This window comes from Schistocerca americana, chromosome 5, assembly GCF_021461395.2.
Source record: "Schistocerca americana isolate TAMUIC-IGC-003095 chromosome 5, iqSchAmer2.1, whole genome shotgun sequence".
NCBI classification, from domain to species: domain Eukaryota; kingdom Metazoa; phylum Arthropoda; class Insecta; order Orthoptera; family Acrididae; genus Schistocerca; species Schistocerca americana.
Genome location: NC_060123.1, coordinates 242,097,616 through 242,114,960, shown reverse-complemented (window position 1 = coordinate 242,114,960; position 17,345 = coordinate 242,097,616). Strand labels below are relative to the sequence as shown.

General features: G+C 38.5%; 1 protein-coding gene across 4 annotated transcripts in view; it reads left to right on the top strand.

Moving 5' to 3' along the window:
* LOC124615983 (DNA (cytosine-5)-methyltransferase 1-like) overlaps positions 1 to 17,345 on the top strand; it is a 227,415-nt gene that overhangs the window by 100,917 nt on the left and 109,153 nt on the right. For all 4 annotated transcript variants that reach the window (XM_047144192.1, XM_047144191.1, XM_047144190.1 and 1 more), the window contains exons 10-12: positions 13,466 to 13,596; positions 13,688 to 13,888; positions 16,587 to 16,736. In XM_047144192.1, coding sequence (XP_047000148.1) covers positions 13,466 to 13,596; positions 13,688 to 13,888; positions 16,587 to 16,736 — 482 coding nt within the window. The remainder of the gene's footprint in view (positions 1 to 13,465; positions 13,597 to 13,687; positions 13,889 to 16,586; positions 16,737 to 17,345) is intronic.

Below are 17,345 nucleotides of genomic sequence, written 5' to 3'. Positions count from 1 at the left end.
GATACATCCATGCAACGTTCCGGAACTTGAACAGTTTATTTCGACACAGTTAATCATACATCAGTCTCGAAGGTATTTTTTTTTGTACAAGTTTTACAAAAGTTATAACTTTTTAAATCATCTATTTTTAGTCCCGGCACGTCTAAGTTTGTATGAAATATCACAAATTAATTTATTAGTAAAGATAAAACCTGTAAAAATACATTGTTTAGAAGGTAATATCATTTTATAAAACACATAAACAACTTACCTTTGTTACTTAGTCATTCTTCTGGAGAGTGATAATAGTCTTCAGTGGTTTGGTTTAGGTATGAACAAGTAACATCCCCCACCCCGAGTCCTTAAAGAGCTGAACTTCCATGTGTAAAACAGTTTCAAACGTCTGAAAGAAACATACTAATAGTAAAGAGGTAACAAATTAAAACGTTATGCTTGAAGCTAATATGGCAGACATTTACTAAGCGAGAAGCTGTTTCGCTCTCGTTATTTCATGGGCTAGAAGTGAGAAAAATTTTAGAAAAGATTTTAAATAAATTTTCATTGAAATTTGCTAAGCACTCTCATTCTCAAATACTCGATAATTATAATCTGAGTAATTTGCGTTCTGTGAGTTACACTGTGAACGCATTTGCACAGTTTCTAACTATAATATTTGACTTGTTGTGTTAAACCTTTATTGTAAATTAATATCTCTTAATGAGTAGATTATGAGAGCATTTTAAATTTCTAAATTCGGTCAATAGTTATATGAAATACAGAAAACAAAATTTTTGCATTGGTTGTTTAGTAAATGTGAGGTTAGTTGTTCGAGCCGAAAGTGAATCCGAATATCGTACAGGTCGAGACTTGGCAAGAAAATGTGTGGTTGCATGGTTGTGTTTATTTCATTTATTTATTTTTATTAATGACAGAGATGGGAATTTTGTCCCAGTTTTGAGGAATATTATAAACTATTTTTAGTCTGAAATATTAATTTGTAGCTGTGTTATAAATTGTGTTATTTTTAATAGGAGGTCCAGCATCAAACAAAGTGATATGACGTTACAAGAACTGAGATTTTATGGTGTTTCTGCACCCTCAGGATTAGGTTGTTGGTTCGTAGCCCAGCGGACAGTGCAGCATTGTTCTCTTCATTATTTCCAAACAGTCGAATCGCAAAGAAAATGCAGCTGTACAGCATTGTGTACAGATTGGCACCATAAATGAGACATAAACTTGCTGACCTCTTTGACAAATGTGAAATGAGCTTACTCGTATTTTGTGAAAATATGAATACTGTTTCTAGAAAAAGCCAGATGGATTTATACATATGATTCTGGGACTATGATAAATCATTAACATCATCACATTACTTTGCTTCTGTTTTTCTGAAATGTGCAGAGCAAACGTGAATTTAAAACTTTCAAGTGATTTTAACAAGGAACTAAAAGAACCCTTAGATTCTCTCCAACTGCTGCAAATTGGAACCGCAGTTAGCGCACATTACGTGGCGCTTTCAAAACAGGTGTATCGAAAACTAATCAGGAACTTGTGCAATTTTTGAGAGCATTTTATTATTTCATGATTCAACTGCATGGAGGACACAACACACTGAGCTAACTGGATCTTCATTTTTCCTAAGTCATTTTGTGGAACATGATGGGTTGAAGCTGAAAAGGCTGTGGAAATTCTCGAATGTACTCAGACTTACAATACTGAGATTAAGAAATTGAAAACTGTTCCTCAGTCATCAAGTTTCAGAGTGGTTTCTGAAGCTCTCAATGACAAATTGTTCCAGAACTGACATTTTTCAGTTAAACAGCGTGCTTGTTGGCCCCATTTTTACTCTATTTTCAGAGTGATGTCCCAGTAGCTCCATTTCTCTATGATATACTACATAATCTTATGAACATTTTGATGCCGTGAGATATGAAATTAGATGTCTTAAAAGGAAAAAATTCATCTTTAAAAAAGCAACGTGAATGATGTAAAGCATCTTATTACAGCAAGACAGTTCAATCTGGACTTTGCTACAAGAAGTGCACTGAAAAAAATTGAATGTTACATGAAGAGGAAATACTGTTGCTAAAGGAAAACGTGTGAGCATGTGTTATTGACACAGTAGAGAAGTTGTGAGAAAGATCACACCTCAAATACAACTTAATGTGTGCAATTTCCTTCTTGAATCCAGGAATCACATTAAACCAGGAAGAAACTCAAAGATGATTGACAATATGTCTTGAAATTTCAGTATCAAATGGAAGAAAATTGGGTTCAAAGGCAGACTGTATCAAACTTGAATTTGTGAAGATCTGCAGATAAAAAAGAATTGAAGATGAGATGAAATGTTACAAGGGAAGTGAAAATCATCTTGATAAATTCTGTATCAATATAATCAAATTATTTTCAAAGCCAAGCCCAAATTTCTGAGATTTTGTGCAAATTATTTTAATACAATCAGATGGAAACACTTTTGTTGACCAAGGCTTTTCTGTAGAATCCAGAATTATGGTTGAAAATCAAATGGAAAAAAGCCTCTTCTAATAATTTCCGGGTATGCAGCCGGATCCCGTCGACATTCTGCCACGATATTTCGGCCCAGAGACGTCCGGCCATCATCAGGTGAGTACACAACTACTGAAGAGCCCAGGTGCAGTCGCGGTATTTATGCCGAATCTCGCGCATGCGAAATGTACTGGCATCCTACAGCGCATGCATCAGGTGTTGACATGCGCAGCATAGCCGAGTTGTACGTTTTCACCACCGAGGGCAGCACGTACAACTCGGCTATGCTGCGCTTGTCAACACCTGACGCATGCGCTGTAGGATGCCAGTACATTTCGCATGCGCGAGATTCGGCATAAATACCGCGACTGCACCTGGGCTCTTCAGTAGTTGTGTACTCACCTGATGATGGCCGGACGTCTCAGGGCCGAAATATCGTGGCAGAATGTCGACGGGATCCGGCTGCATACCCGTAAATTATTAGAAGAAGAAATACGCCGGGAAAATTTCAGAAGTCACAGGAAAAAAGCCTAATTGCTCAAGGATACATATATGATGCAGTCCAGGATGCAAATGGAGTTGACAGTTTAAGCATCGACAAAAGTCGTATACACTGTTTTCACAATGCACATCCTTAGTCTGGGGACGATATGAAACATAAGGCAAAGGAAGGTGAAAGAGAAAAGGAGGAACCATTCTTGAACAAACTAAAGCAAGCTCAAATAAGAGAATTAGAAACAAAAAGAGCACATATGTTGAGTGAAGCCTGAAAGATTTCGGCATAGATAGAAAATTTAAAGAAATGATTTGTTCATTTTTACCATGAGTAAATTGTACAGTTTGTTCCCTTTAATCAGCAAGTTACAGTGTATATATGTTTGCAAAAACAGAGTTTGTATTTTTTTTTGTATTTTTTTATTGCCTATTAGTTAAAATACAATATTTAATATTTTAAAAAGTTTTAATTTGCATCTATGATTTATACTACTAAATAGATACTTTGTAATTACATATGCATAGTGTAATAATTATCAATATAAAGTTTTGAAAAAGGGATTTTTAGCCTCAGTTTTAATAAAAAAAAAAAAAAAAAAAAAGGTAACAAGAAAAAAATTGTCCTTGAAAACCCTGGAAAAAAACCTTGACTTTGAAAATTATGAATCACTGGGCACCCTCAGATATGAACACAGTTTTCAAACTGTAGAAAAGTGTTATAGGATAATAAACAAAAACAATAATAAGGATCATTGTAAAGATCTGTTACATTGTTGTTCTAAATATTAGTGATTTTAGCTACACTGTTGAATACATTCTCAATCAGTTATGGACTTGAAAAACAATGTTCATAATGACTCCACGAACAGCTCTTTCCATAGCTACTGAACGGTATATAGACTGAACTTACACTTCAGACTCAAAGCTACCAAGTTTACAGGAGATTAAAAGAGATAATGAAAAATAACAAAGCATCAGGAGAAGACCAAATCATTGCAGAATTATGGAAAAATGCAGGAGAAAATCTTATTGCAAAACTCAAAGAAATTATACATAAAATCCGGAAAACTGAAATAATCCCCACAGATTGGAAGACAGCTATCATACATCATCTGTACAAAAAAGGAAGTAAAACATACCTCAACAACTACCGTTGAATCTCTTTATTGTCAATAACATACAAAATTCTGTCTAAAGCTGTACTAAGCCGAGCCAGAACCTCAGCTGGATTCAAAACTAGGCAAATACCAAGGTGATTTCAGAAAAGGTCGATCATGCGTAGAACAAATCCTTAACTTGAAAAACTCGATGAAATATTTGCATAGTACTGCAAACAAAAGTTATGTCATCACGTTTGTCGACTTTAAAAAAGCATATGACAGTATAAACCGAGAATCCCTTTTTGAAGTGTTAGCAGAATTTGGACTAGATCAAAAGACAACAAACATCATAAAAGAAACACTCGTGGAGACCAAATCCAAAGTAAAATTTATGGGAGAATTGAGCACAGAATTTGAAATAGACACAGGAGTATGACAACGAGATGGACTGTCCCCAGTGCTCTTCAATTGTGCTCTTGGAAAAGTTGTTAGAGAATGGAGAAAAGCAGGTGCACCAGCACACAGACTGGGACCAAAACATAGGGGCATAGAATTAGACTGTTTAGCATTTGCTAAAGACATGGCACTGATCGCCCAAGACATTACTGATGCACAGAAACAGCTAGAATTATTACAATAGCAGTCAGCAAAAATAGGATTACAAACTTCATTTGAAAAAACAAAATTTATGACAGACATCAAAGATGCACCTTCTGATCTCAAAATTGGTAATAACTACATCTCTAGAGTAAAAGAATTTAAATATTTGGGTGAATGGATTGCAGAAAATTGTAATGAAAATAAATCTGTCAGATCAAGAGACGGCATTTCAGTTAGCAAAAAAACGTTTACAACTAAGAGTGTCTCTCGTAGAACTGCAAAATATGACACTACACAACAGTAATTAAACCCGAAGCTCTTTACGCATCTGAAACACTAAACCTTCAACACAGAACACTACAAGGGGAATTAGAAGTGAAAGCACATAAAATAATGAGGAAAATCCTAGGACCAAGAACTAAAGATGGTGTGCAAAATCCTAAACTCAATCAAGAAATATATAAAAATATCTGCAAAATAACAGACACAATGCACATGAGAAGAATCCAATTCATGGGGCATTTAGAAAGAATGGGCTCAAACAGGTTAACGCACAAAATCCATACATTTTTAAACAACAAAACTACAAGACCGAACCGGTACAGACAGATGGAAAAAGACCTGAGAGAATTAGGGTCTCCAAATCTACATGACAGAAATGAAATCAGAAAAATCACAAACACACAGAGTTTTAAGGAAGAAGGGAAAAATTAGCAGACACATGTGGTCTACGCAATGAAAGCTAGCCCACTCATTGCGTATGAAGGAATACTGGGCGAAAATGAAGGCCAACAAATGTTGATTACACGTGGTCCTAAGTGATCCATCTGTGAAGAAGAAGAAGAAGAAGAAGAAGAAGAAGAAGAAAGTACATAGTACAACAAACTGCCAGAGGACATAGGAGCTTATTAAAACAAACGTGTTTGAAAAGCATTTAAAAAGTACCTGTTGAGTACTGCCTTCTAAAAAGTGAAGGCTTACCTGGATAATACAGAGTAGCAGTTTGATAAAAAAAAAAGTAGTAATTAAAATACATCCATTGTTTCAGAGTTCAGTTTTGTGCTATCACTGTTTTTGTTTTTGCCATCAGGGAAAAAGCCTTACGCCAAAGCTCTGCAGTTGATAATAGAATGGGGTCTTTTGGTTTGAAGCTGTGGGGAGGGTTGGTCTTTGGGTTTGAAGCTGTGTGGAAGGTCTGAACCAAAGGCTTCTTTGACTCTTGTGATGGTCTTGGCTGCAGATTTTTGGACCTTTATTATCAGCTAGGGAATTCAAGGACTCGTCTTGATAAGTCAGGGATGCACCACACAAAGGAAACAGCTAACCAAGTGGTAGCAGAGTACTTGTGTAGTGAGTGCTCATTGCTCCTCTTCCTCCCCCCCCCCCCCCCCCTCCCTCCCCCCTGGGAATAGGTGATAGGTTGAGGTTCTGTGATGAACACTTGTCAGACGACTCACAGACTGCGAAACCAGACCGTATTTGGAGTAAAGAAACATAGAATGTCAAAATTGTATCAGTAAATTGTCAAAGTATTTGTAACAAAGGTCTTGAATTTACTGTCCTCCAGGAAACTTCTCACACTCAGTTATTTTCGGGACTGTGAACTGGCCGAAACCTGAAGTAAGAAGCTCAGAGATATTCAGCGATGCATGGAATGTATATTAAACAGGCAGATTAGACACCATAATAGGGGGTGTGTTCGCTGCAGTTGACAAAAATATTCCCTCTACTGAGTTCAAATAAGCATGTGACAGTGGAGTTCCCTGGTTGCATATAACAGATCTAGGTGAAATCAACTTCATTGTTGGATTTTTTTTACCAACCACCCAATTCTAGTGTTACAGTTTTAGAGCCATTGACAGAAAGTCAGATCTTGCAATATTAGTTGGAGGCGACTTCAACCTGCCAAGTAGAGACTGGGACATCTATGGATTCATTGCAGGGGTACAGACGGATAGTCTTGCGAAGTTATTTTGAACACAGTTTTCTGAAAACTGTCTTGAGCAGTTACCTACATAGTGCACATGCAATGAAAATATTTTAGACCTCATAGCTACAAACAGGCCTGACCTAATTGACGGCATCAGTATAGAGATAGGGAGTAGTGATCATGAAATTATCATAGCAAGTTTGGTTACTAAAGTTTATAAATCAATCAAAAGGATAGGAGGGTATATCTGCTAGAAAGGACAGATAGACACTTGTTAGCATCCCACGTAGACAAAGAATTCACATCATTTAGTTCCAGTACAATGGACATAGAGGAATTATGGACAAAGATTAAACGGATTTTAAATCATACTTTGGGGAAGCATGTGCCGTGTAAGTGGAAAAATTTTTCGTTGTTTCAGTTTTCAGTTAAATTTTTGTACTTATGACTGGTAACAACTGATAAACTAACGAAGAATTTTACTACATCCTGCCACTGCAGAATAATACTGCAGCAATAAAACATAAATGGGGGTAAAAACAAAACTTAACTTGCAGAAGGAAATGCAACCTTTACAACAATAAAACACATTGCCCCCCCACCGTCTGCCAACAGCAAAATGTGTCAAAGGCTTTAGGATGAAAACTGTGTAATACTTCATAACAACGAACTGCTTTTACATTTGGTTAATTTTTGCAGTTGCCAGTGGGCTCATCCGCATGGGCAGTTGAGTCACGTTGAACATGAGATTATACAGTACTGGTACTCCAAGAAAATTTGCATCCCAAAAACTACACTGAAAAGCTTATAATCAATTTGGGGGCTCCTTCTTTGTGAATCTGGAAATACGAATGTGCACTTTAAGCCGTTGTAGCTGTGCACGTGCCGTAATGCATGTTTTCTGGCCCTCTCCAACAACTGCCGATTGGAAAATATTGCGAATGGTTGTTTGAAAAGTATTACTGTCAAAGTAAATTTCATTTTACGCTAGATGAATTATATTACATGTGAGAATGTACTTTTGTTGAAAACTTTTTGGGCCAGCCACTTACAAGAATTTTGAGCCCAGAAGACAGACATTTATGTCATGATTTAAAATTTTACTAGCATTTTGTGTTATGTGTCTTCAAGTGTAACAAACCCATAAAAGCCCAAATATTATTTGTGAAAACTTAGCTTTTCTTGTAGCTGCATGATGTATTTTAGTTTAAACCACTAACTTTCCCTATTTGCATGCTCGTGCTACTTCACAGTGATGTTACCATTGGCCAGCTACATCACATGTCCTGTGCTATGAATATCTGCTACCATCAGCTGGTGAGATCACGTGACACGAGCTATGACTGGTTTACAAAAATGCATCGCAATCTCAACTTTGATGCTTCAGAAACTAACATGCTGTGTTTAGTGGAATTCAAATATATACTTTTCGTAATACGAAAATATGCAGCACATCAAAGCTCCTTCCTTCTAAAGTGCCGGAAAGTTCTACGCTGGTGTATAAAACCTTAACCATTCAAATGGATGATAAGTTTTGCAGTTTTGAAGAAAAGTATACTGTCACTTAACATGGGAAAAGTGTATTTTTAACCAGGAAAAACCCTGGATATATTTTTTAATTTTATTTTTATTTTATCAGTCTATGCACCATGACTAAGGACAGAAAAGACCCACTGTGGTATAACACTGATATTTGAAAAATGCTGAGGAAGCAAAGGCTGTGGCACTCTCAGTTCAAAAGAAAGTGCACTAAAGACGAAACAAAAAAGTTGACATAAATTCGTGCAGCTGTAAAAAGTTCAATGCACAAAGCTTACGATGACTACCACTATCATACCTTACCAATAGAGGTTGCCAAGAACCTGAGAAAATTCTGGTCCTGTGTAAAATCGCTAAGATCTAAGGCTTCTATTCAGTCACTTGTTGATCAGTCTGGAGTTTCAGTAGAAGATAGCAGACATAAACCTGAAGTTTTAAATTTCGTATTTGAGAAATTATTTACACAGGAAAATCATACAAAACTGTCATTTGACCATTGTCCAGACTCTGGTTATGGAGGACATAGTAATAAGCATTGCTGGTGTAGAGAAACAACTGAAAGATTTGAAAGCAAATTAGTCGCAAGGTCCCGATGGAATCCCAGTTTGGTTTTATGTAGAGTATTCTGCAGCATTCGCCCCGTACTTAGCTTTTAGTTATTGTTTGTTTCTCGCCCATCACAAAGTCCCAAGTGACTGGAAAAAAGTGGAGGTGACTCCTGTATATAAGGAGGATAAAAGAATGAACCTGCAAAATTACAGACCAATATCTTTAACACTGATGTGCTGCTGTATCCTTGAACATATTCTAAGTTAGAATATAATAAATTTCCTTGAGAGGGAAAAGCTTCTGTCCACAAATCAGTACTTTTTTTTTAGAAAGCATCACTCTTTTGAAACTCGGCTTGCCACTTTCTCACGTGAGATCCTGCGAACTAGGGATGGTGGGCAACAGGTGGATTCCGTATTTTCAAATTTCCGTGAAGTATTCAACATGGCGCTACACTGTTAATGAAGGTCCAAGCATATGGAGTAGTGTGTGGTTTGACGTAGTCACCTCAGTTAAATATCGAGGTGTAACATTGTAAAGCAATACGAAATGGAATGATCATGTAACGACTGTAATAGAGAAGGTGAATGGTTGACTTCAGTTTATCGGGAGAATTTTAAGAAGGTGTGGTTCATCTGTAAAGGCACCACGTATAGGACACTATATATATATTAAAAAAATAAAAAATAATAATAAAAAAAAAAGCTGTTGAGTACTGTTAGCCCTTGGGATTCGCACCAGGTTGGATTAAAGGAAGACACCAGAGCAATTCAGAAGTGGGCTCCTAGATATGTTGCCGATGGCTTTGAACTATGTGCAAGTGTTACAGAGATGCTTCAGGATCTCAAATGGGAATCACTGGAGGGAAGGTGACATTCGTTTTGAGGAGTGCTATTGAGAATATTGAGCAAACAGTAAAGGAAACAAAAGAAAAGTTCGGAGTAGGTATTAAAAGCCATGTAGAAGAAATAAAATCTTTGAGGTTCGCCAATGACATTGTAATTCTGTCAGAGACAGCAAAGGACTTGAAAGAGCAGTTGAACGGAATGGACAGTGTCTTGAAAGGAGGGTATAAGATGAACATCAACAAAAGCAAAACGAGAATAATGGAATGTAGTCGAATTAAGTCGGGTGATGCTGAGAGAATTAGATTAGGAAATGAGACACTTAAAGTAGTAAAGGAGGTTTGCTATCTGGGGAGCAAAATAACTGATGATGGTCGAAGTAGAGAGAATATAAAATGCAGGCTGGCAATGGCACGGAAATTGTTTATGAAGAAGAAAAATTTGTTAACATCGAGTATAGATTTAAGTGTCAGGAAGTCGTTTCTGAAACTATTTGTATGGAGTGTAGCCTAGTATGGAAGTGAAACATGGATGATAAATAGTTTGGACAAGAAGAGAATAGAAGCTTTGGAAATGTGGTGCTACAGAAGAATGCTGAAGATTATATGGGTAGATCACATAACTAATGAAAAGGTATTGAATAGAGTTGGAGAGAAGGAGAAGAGGAGTTTTTGGCACAACTTGACTAGAAGAAGGGACCAGTTGGTAGGACATGTTCTGAGCCATCAAGGGATTACCAATTTAGTATTGGAGGGCAGCGTGGAGGGTAAAAATCATAGAGGGAGACCAAGAGATGAATGCACTAAGCAGATTTAGAAGGATGTAGGCTGCAGTAGGTACTGGGAGATGAAGAAGCTTGCACAGGATAGAGTAGCATGGAGAGCTGCATCAAACCAGTCTCAGGACTGAAGACCACAACAACAACAATTGAGAATATTTAGAGAACCAGCATTTGAGACTGACTGCAGAGCAATTGTCCTGCTGCGAACGTACATTTCATCCTTAAGCCCGGAAAGAACCTAACATCTCTTGACAGCTACCACCAATTAGCCTGACGAATGTACTTTGTAAATTGCTCGAAAGGACGGTCAGCTTCAAATTATGTTGGGTACTCGAATCTTGGGGCCTCTTGTCCCCGTATCAGTGTGGGTTCCGGGCAGGACGCTCTCCAACTGACCATTCACTTAGATTGGAATCAGTCATCCGACAGGTGTGGCACCTTGTCGCGGTCTTTGTTGACCTACATAAGACAGACAACATGGCTTGGCGCCATCATATTTTAGTTACTCTCCATGACTGGGGCTTCTGTGATTTTTACCCATGAGTTTTTATCTCACCGGCTCTTCCGGGTTTGAGTTGGCACTTCATTCAACGCCCCACTGATTCAGGAGAACAGTATCCCACGGGGTTCTGTGCTAAGTGTCACACTCTTCCTCGTTACCATCAATGGGCTTGTGACCTCTGTTGGGCCTCTGGTTACCTCAGCACTGTATGTGGACAGATTTTTGCATCTGGTGCAGTTCCCACTGAGTAGCATCTGCTGAGCGCTGGCTCCAAGTTGCCATCCGATGGGCCTTCCCATGGCTTTCAGTTTTCTCCCTCTAAAATGCAGGATATGCATCTTTGACGTCGACCTACAATACACCCCGATCCGTTACTTTATTTTAGGCGACCAGCTCCTTGATGTTTTAGCACAGTCTCGTTTCTTGGGCCTTATTTTTGATAATAACCTGGCTTGGCTGCCCCACATTCACCACCTAAAGACTACATGTATGCAGAAGCTTAATGCCCTCCGTCTCCTGGCCCACACATCTTGGGGTGCAGACCGTTCCATTCTTCTCCATTTTTACTGCGCTCTGGTGTTGTTCAGACTAGATTATGGTAGTGAGGTTTTATGGCTCAGCAGCTCCTGCTTTGAAACTGCTTGACCCTATCCATCATTGTGGGGTGCATCTGGCTGTTGGTGCCTTTCACACTAGTCCTGTTGATAAGTCTCGTCACAGAAGCAGGGATTCCCCCTCTACACATACGAGGGACCCAACTCCTTGTTCCTTCAGCAGTCGCCATTTGCCCGGTTGGCATGCGTCTCACTTCCCTCTGTTGGGATCTCCAACTCCACTCACTGGACTGCACCTCGTATCTTTCCTCCCATAGCCTTGCTTGGATGGTGCCTAGACCACAGATTAGGACTGATCTATTCCAGGGTCCTAAAATTTCTGTCGCTCCTGTGGTTTTCCAGCACCTTGTTTGTGCCATGCTTGCAGAGTTCCAGGGTGCCACCATAATTTACACTAATGGTTCTAAGACAATCGATAAGGTAGGATAAGCTTTCATGTCTCCTACTGGCTTCGAATACCATTTATTGCTGGGATCATGTAGGGTGTTCACAGCAGAGCTTCAAGCAATTCACAGGGCCCTGTTTTTTGTTTCTCAGCCCTCCCTCCACAATGTTTTAATTCCTTCAGACTCCATGAGCAGCCTGCAGGCTATTGACCAATGCTACTCTCGCCATCCTTTGGTCTCTGCTATCCATGGCCACCTTTCTGCCCTTGAGTGTGCTGCCTGTTCAGTTCTTTCTCCGGGTCTTAAGTCATGTGGGCATCCCAGGGAATGAACTGGCTGACCGTTTGGCATCCAGTTGCAGATATGTGGATCTACATCGACTCTCTCTTTGCCCAAAAGTGGAATGCCATCTGGAGCACTACTGCTCATAGTAATAAACTCCGCACAAGGAGTCTACTGCAGTTTGGCTTCTGCTCCTCTCGGAAGGAGTCCATTGTTTTATGCTGGTTGTGCATTGGCCAAACCTGGTCCACCCATTGTTCCCTCCTACGTAACGAACCACTCCCAAATGTGGCTGTGGAGCCAGAGTGATGATATCTCACATATTGGTGGAATGTCGCCTTCTTTTGCCCCTTCATATAAAATATAGTCTTCCTGATTCCTTAAATTTAACATTAGCAGACGATCCTCAGTTGGTTGAACTGGTCCTCAGTTTCCTCTGTGAGAGTGGTTTTTATTTCCAGATATAAGGTTCTACCTTAATCTTGGAGCAGGGGCAGGTTGGTTGTGGTTGGTACTTCTTTTACAGTCTTCTCTGTCTCTGACCCCCATGACCACCCTTTTTTCCAGTTTTTAGATTTGGTCTCACCTTTTATGGCATTACTGTGTGTGTTTAATGTTCATCATTTTATAATTTGACCCCCCTGACTGGATCTGTCCACTTTTAGCAGACCCTCTTTCTTCCGTGACTAACTTCGGAATCGTGGGACTGATGACCTTGCAGTTTGGCCCCATAACCCCTCAATCAATCACTCAATCAACGTACATTTCACATAAGGACCATGACTATAAGATTAGACACATTAGGGTTCATACAGAGGCATATAGACAGTTGTTTTTTCCTTGCTCCATTTGCAAGTGTAATCGGAAAGGAAATGACTAGGTAGTGGTACAGGGTATCCTCCGACACACATCATTTGGTGGGTTGCAGAGTGTATATGCAGATATAGATTTAGATGTAATATCTCACCCTCTTTCCAAGCTCAACTTTTCACCCATTATGTAGGGATGCTAACTCAATTTTTCAGTCAAGTAAATGGAAAGTTGTGGTACAGCAAGTAAAAACAAAACATTGTTATGTTTTTAACAGACTGGCCTTGTATTTAGGAGGATGCAGGTTCTAATCCCCATCTGGCCATGTGATTTAGGTTTTTGATGGTTTACTTGAGTTACTCACGTATTGGTTCCAACTATAGGGATGTAGCAGGCTACCTATCATAAACCTGTTAAATTCCCAAACCTGTTAAACTACAGCTTTAGAAAATAAGAAGCTGTTATAGGCATAGAAATGCCAAATTTGGAAAACTATGTAACTTTTGTATTAACTATTACATTTCACTAACTCAAAGATATTTCACTAGGGCCCCAAGCGTCGCAGATGTGGTGTGTGTGAAGCTTGCCAATCACCTGATTGTGGAACATGTAACGCCTGCAAGGACATGGTGAAATTTGGTGGACCTGGTCGAAGCAAACAGGCATGTGTGCAGCGAAGGTGAGGACATAATGTTTGGTATCTGTTACATACTGCTGGCTGTTATTTTTATCTTTTATGCAAATTTCACTTTATCTGTTTTTTATTGTAGATGTGGAAATATGGCAATTGACGCAGCAGACGAATCTGATGTGGATGATGACGATGATGTTCCAACTACAAAAGTAAAGAGCAATTCATTGAAAATTGGCTTATCTCAAAATCAAAACAAAATTGCAGTACCTCAGGAGAAACGTAGTGTGTCATGGATCGGTGATATGGTTACAAAAATTGGGCCCTTTAAGTATTATAGGTAAGATTCAAAGGAATGTCATTGGACACACACATTAGAATATGGATTTACATGTTCAGTCCATATTTTTAAATGCATGTGCCCTTTCAAGATGCATATTTGTTCTGTTTCATCCAGCATTATGTAAGAAACATTAAGACAGGCACATTCAACTTTTGCAAGTAGTCAGAAATAAATGCCTTTCAGGAGAACTGAACATTTATCTTCAGTCTCAGTAATTTATGAGAGAGTACAATGTCATTATACTATTGTGTGCACACATGCAAATTTCTCCGACCCCTGTCACTCAAAACTGGTGGTGGTAAACAACATATATTTAAAGAAAGGAAAAAGAAAAACGTGGCATGCTGGTGTATTATCATTATGATAGTATGGATCCAGAACAGCAGAGAGAGAGAGAGAGAGAGAGAGAGAGAGAGAGAGATGGGGGAGGAGGGGGGGGGGGGTTGAAACTCATTCACTTATTGTGTATTCAACTGTATGCTGGGCTGGGACGTGCCTGGATATCAAACCCATTGATTAGTATTGCAGTGTTCATACTGGTGCCTGGGCTGCACCTGCATGGTGAGAGCTGGCACATGCTGCATCAGCGACACCCAGGATATTTAATATGTGTAGCGCGAGCTGGTGGAGCTACACTTGTCAGTTTTGCAGTAGATGTATCTGATGACTTGTGTCTGATTTTATCAGAAGTGTGTCACCAAATGTTAATCAGCCTTCGCCACTACTGTTCTCGTCAATAGCTCCCGTTGGGCGTGTGAATCACTTTGTCTGTGTAGTGTTTTTGCATAGATTTTTCCCCTTCCTGCAAGTTTATGCTACGAAAAAGTTAGACTAAGGACTGGTAGATCAAGATTTTTTTTTTTAATGATTCATTTGCATAACATTCAAAAGAAATGGTCACGTTTCTTTGGTTATGCTGGACCTGTGAACATTGTTTAGAAGAGCAAAGAACAGCTAATCATGAGTGATATCTACATTTACATTCATATTGTGCAAACCACCATGAAAATGAAGTGCTTGGCAGAGGGTTCATCCCATTGTACCAGTTATTAGTGTTTTCTTTCTGTTCCATTTCTGTGTGGAGTGTGGGAAGAATGATTGTTTGAAAGCCTCAGTGCCTGCAATAATTAATCTATTCTTATTCTCACGACCCAGATGTGAGTGATATGTAGGGGATTGTAGTATATTCCTAGTCATAATTTAAAGCTGGTCCTTGAAACTTTATTAATAGGGTTTCTTGGGATAGTTTATGTGTATCTTCAAGAATCTTCCAGTTCATTTCCTTCAGTTTTTCTGTGACACTCTCCCACAGATTAAACAATCTGTTTTGTAGACTGGTTGCACTTCCCCAGCATTCTAACAATAAACTGAGGTCTACCACCTGCTTTACACATGACCGAGCCTGTGTGACCGTCCACTTCATATCCCTCAGGTATTTGTGCGAGTTGGCTGATTCCAGCAGTGACTCATTGATACTATAGTAGACTATGTTTTGTTTTGTAAAGTGCAAAAGTTAACATTTCTGAACATTCAGAGCAAGTTGGCAGGCTCTGCACTGCGATGAAATCTTATAAAGATGTGACTGAGTAGTTATGCAGCTTGTCTCAGATAGTACTTTATCATAAATAACTTCTGTAAAAATCCTGTTTTTAGTATTAATATTCTCTACAAGGTCTTCAATATACAACATGAGCAGCAAAGGTCTTAATACAATTCCCTGGGGTACACTCGAAGTTACTTCTATGTCTGACAATGACTCTCCTGCCAAGATAATGTACTGTGTCTTCCCTACCAAAAAGTGCTCAATCCTGTCGCAGATTTCACTGTATCCCATTAATGATCGATTTCACTGTACCCCATTAATGATCGAACTTTTGACAATAAGTGTAGATGTGGTACTGAGTCAACTGCTTTTCAGAAATCAAGAAATACTGCATCTATGTGACTGCCTTGATCATTCATTATGTCAGAAAAGTGCAAATTTCACACAATCGCTGTTTTCAGAATCCATGCTTGTTGGCATTGAGGAGGTCATTCTGTTCAAGATACTTCATTACATTTGAGCTCAGTATATGTTCCAATTCTACAAGAAGTCTGTGTCTAGGTTATAGGAGTTATTGGATGGTGGCTTTGTGTATTGCTTCTACTACCCTTCTTGCAGACAGATCTGCGCTTTCTTCCAACTTCGGGGCAAGGGTTTTGTTCAAGGTATCTATGATAGATTGTAGTTAGAAGAGAGGCTAACTCAGCTACGAATTCAGTATAGAATCTGACAGGGATTCTATCGGGTCATGAAGCTGTGTTCAGTTTTAACAATTTGAGCAGTTTCTCAACACCACTGACAGAAATACTTATTTCTTTCATCATGTAAGACAGTTGATTTGCCTCAGCACAAAATTAGTTTTTTTTTATTTTTTTAAATGGAAAAGTACAAAGAATTCCCACATTGTCTGTCCCCTTACATGCACAGATCAGATTCTTATCTTGCTTTTCTTTACCTTTTGTTCCTAACTAATTTATTTTCCTTTTTATGTCCTGAAAGGCTAATGTAGCTTACTTACTTACACATCTGTGTTACTCTTCATATTAGTTTATACATTTGCATACAGTTCATATTTAAGGTGTGTGTGTGTGTGTGTGTGTGTGTGTGTGTGTGTAGATTTTTGTAACATGTAATGAATGAATTTCTTTTCAGTGCATTTTCAATTAATGGTGAAGAAATAAAGGTCAATGACTATGTTGTTGTCAATCCTGGATTGCCAGCAACTCCAGTTTTAATTGCCAAAATTAGCTACTTGTGGGAAGATGAAAAGGGCAGCAAATGGTTCCATGCATCATGGTTTTGGTAAGTTTAAATCTATAACATTTTATTATTATTATAATAACTAAGCATATTCTGTAATTTAATTCCAAGAATTCTCTTTCTTAAAGAGCGTGTTACTTATTTGTGAGTTTGGATGAAGTGAAATGCTCAGAATTCCTAATGATTGATTGGATATAACAGCTTTATTGTAAGTGGTATATTTTTTTGTCTTTATTATATTTCAACACACTCCCTGTATTCTGTATATCTCAGTGTGCTGAAGTTTGTCACACACACACAAAAGTTTTGCTTGCACAGTCAAGTATTTTTAAACACATTCCCTTCATAGTTTTAATTCGATATTGAGATGTGGTAATGGAGAGTTCTGGGTGGAATATAAATTATTTAAGGAGTAAAGGTAGCAACTCGCCAAATATTGCTGAAGAATATCCCTAGATTCTTCATGTAATAATGGTTATTGAAACTTTTTAAGTAGGCTTTTACAGGATAATTGGCATATATCTTTGACAGCATGCCAATTCAGTATTTTCAACTAGTCCATGACTCTCTCCCATGGGTCAAACAAATGTGTGACGATTCATGTTGCTATTCACTCTACATATACAAGGTGTGGGTCCCACACACTTGAGC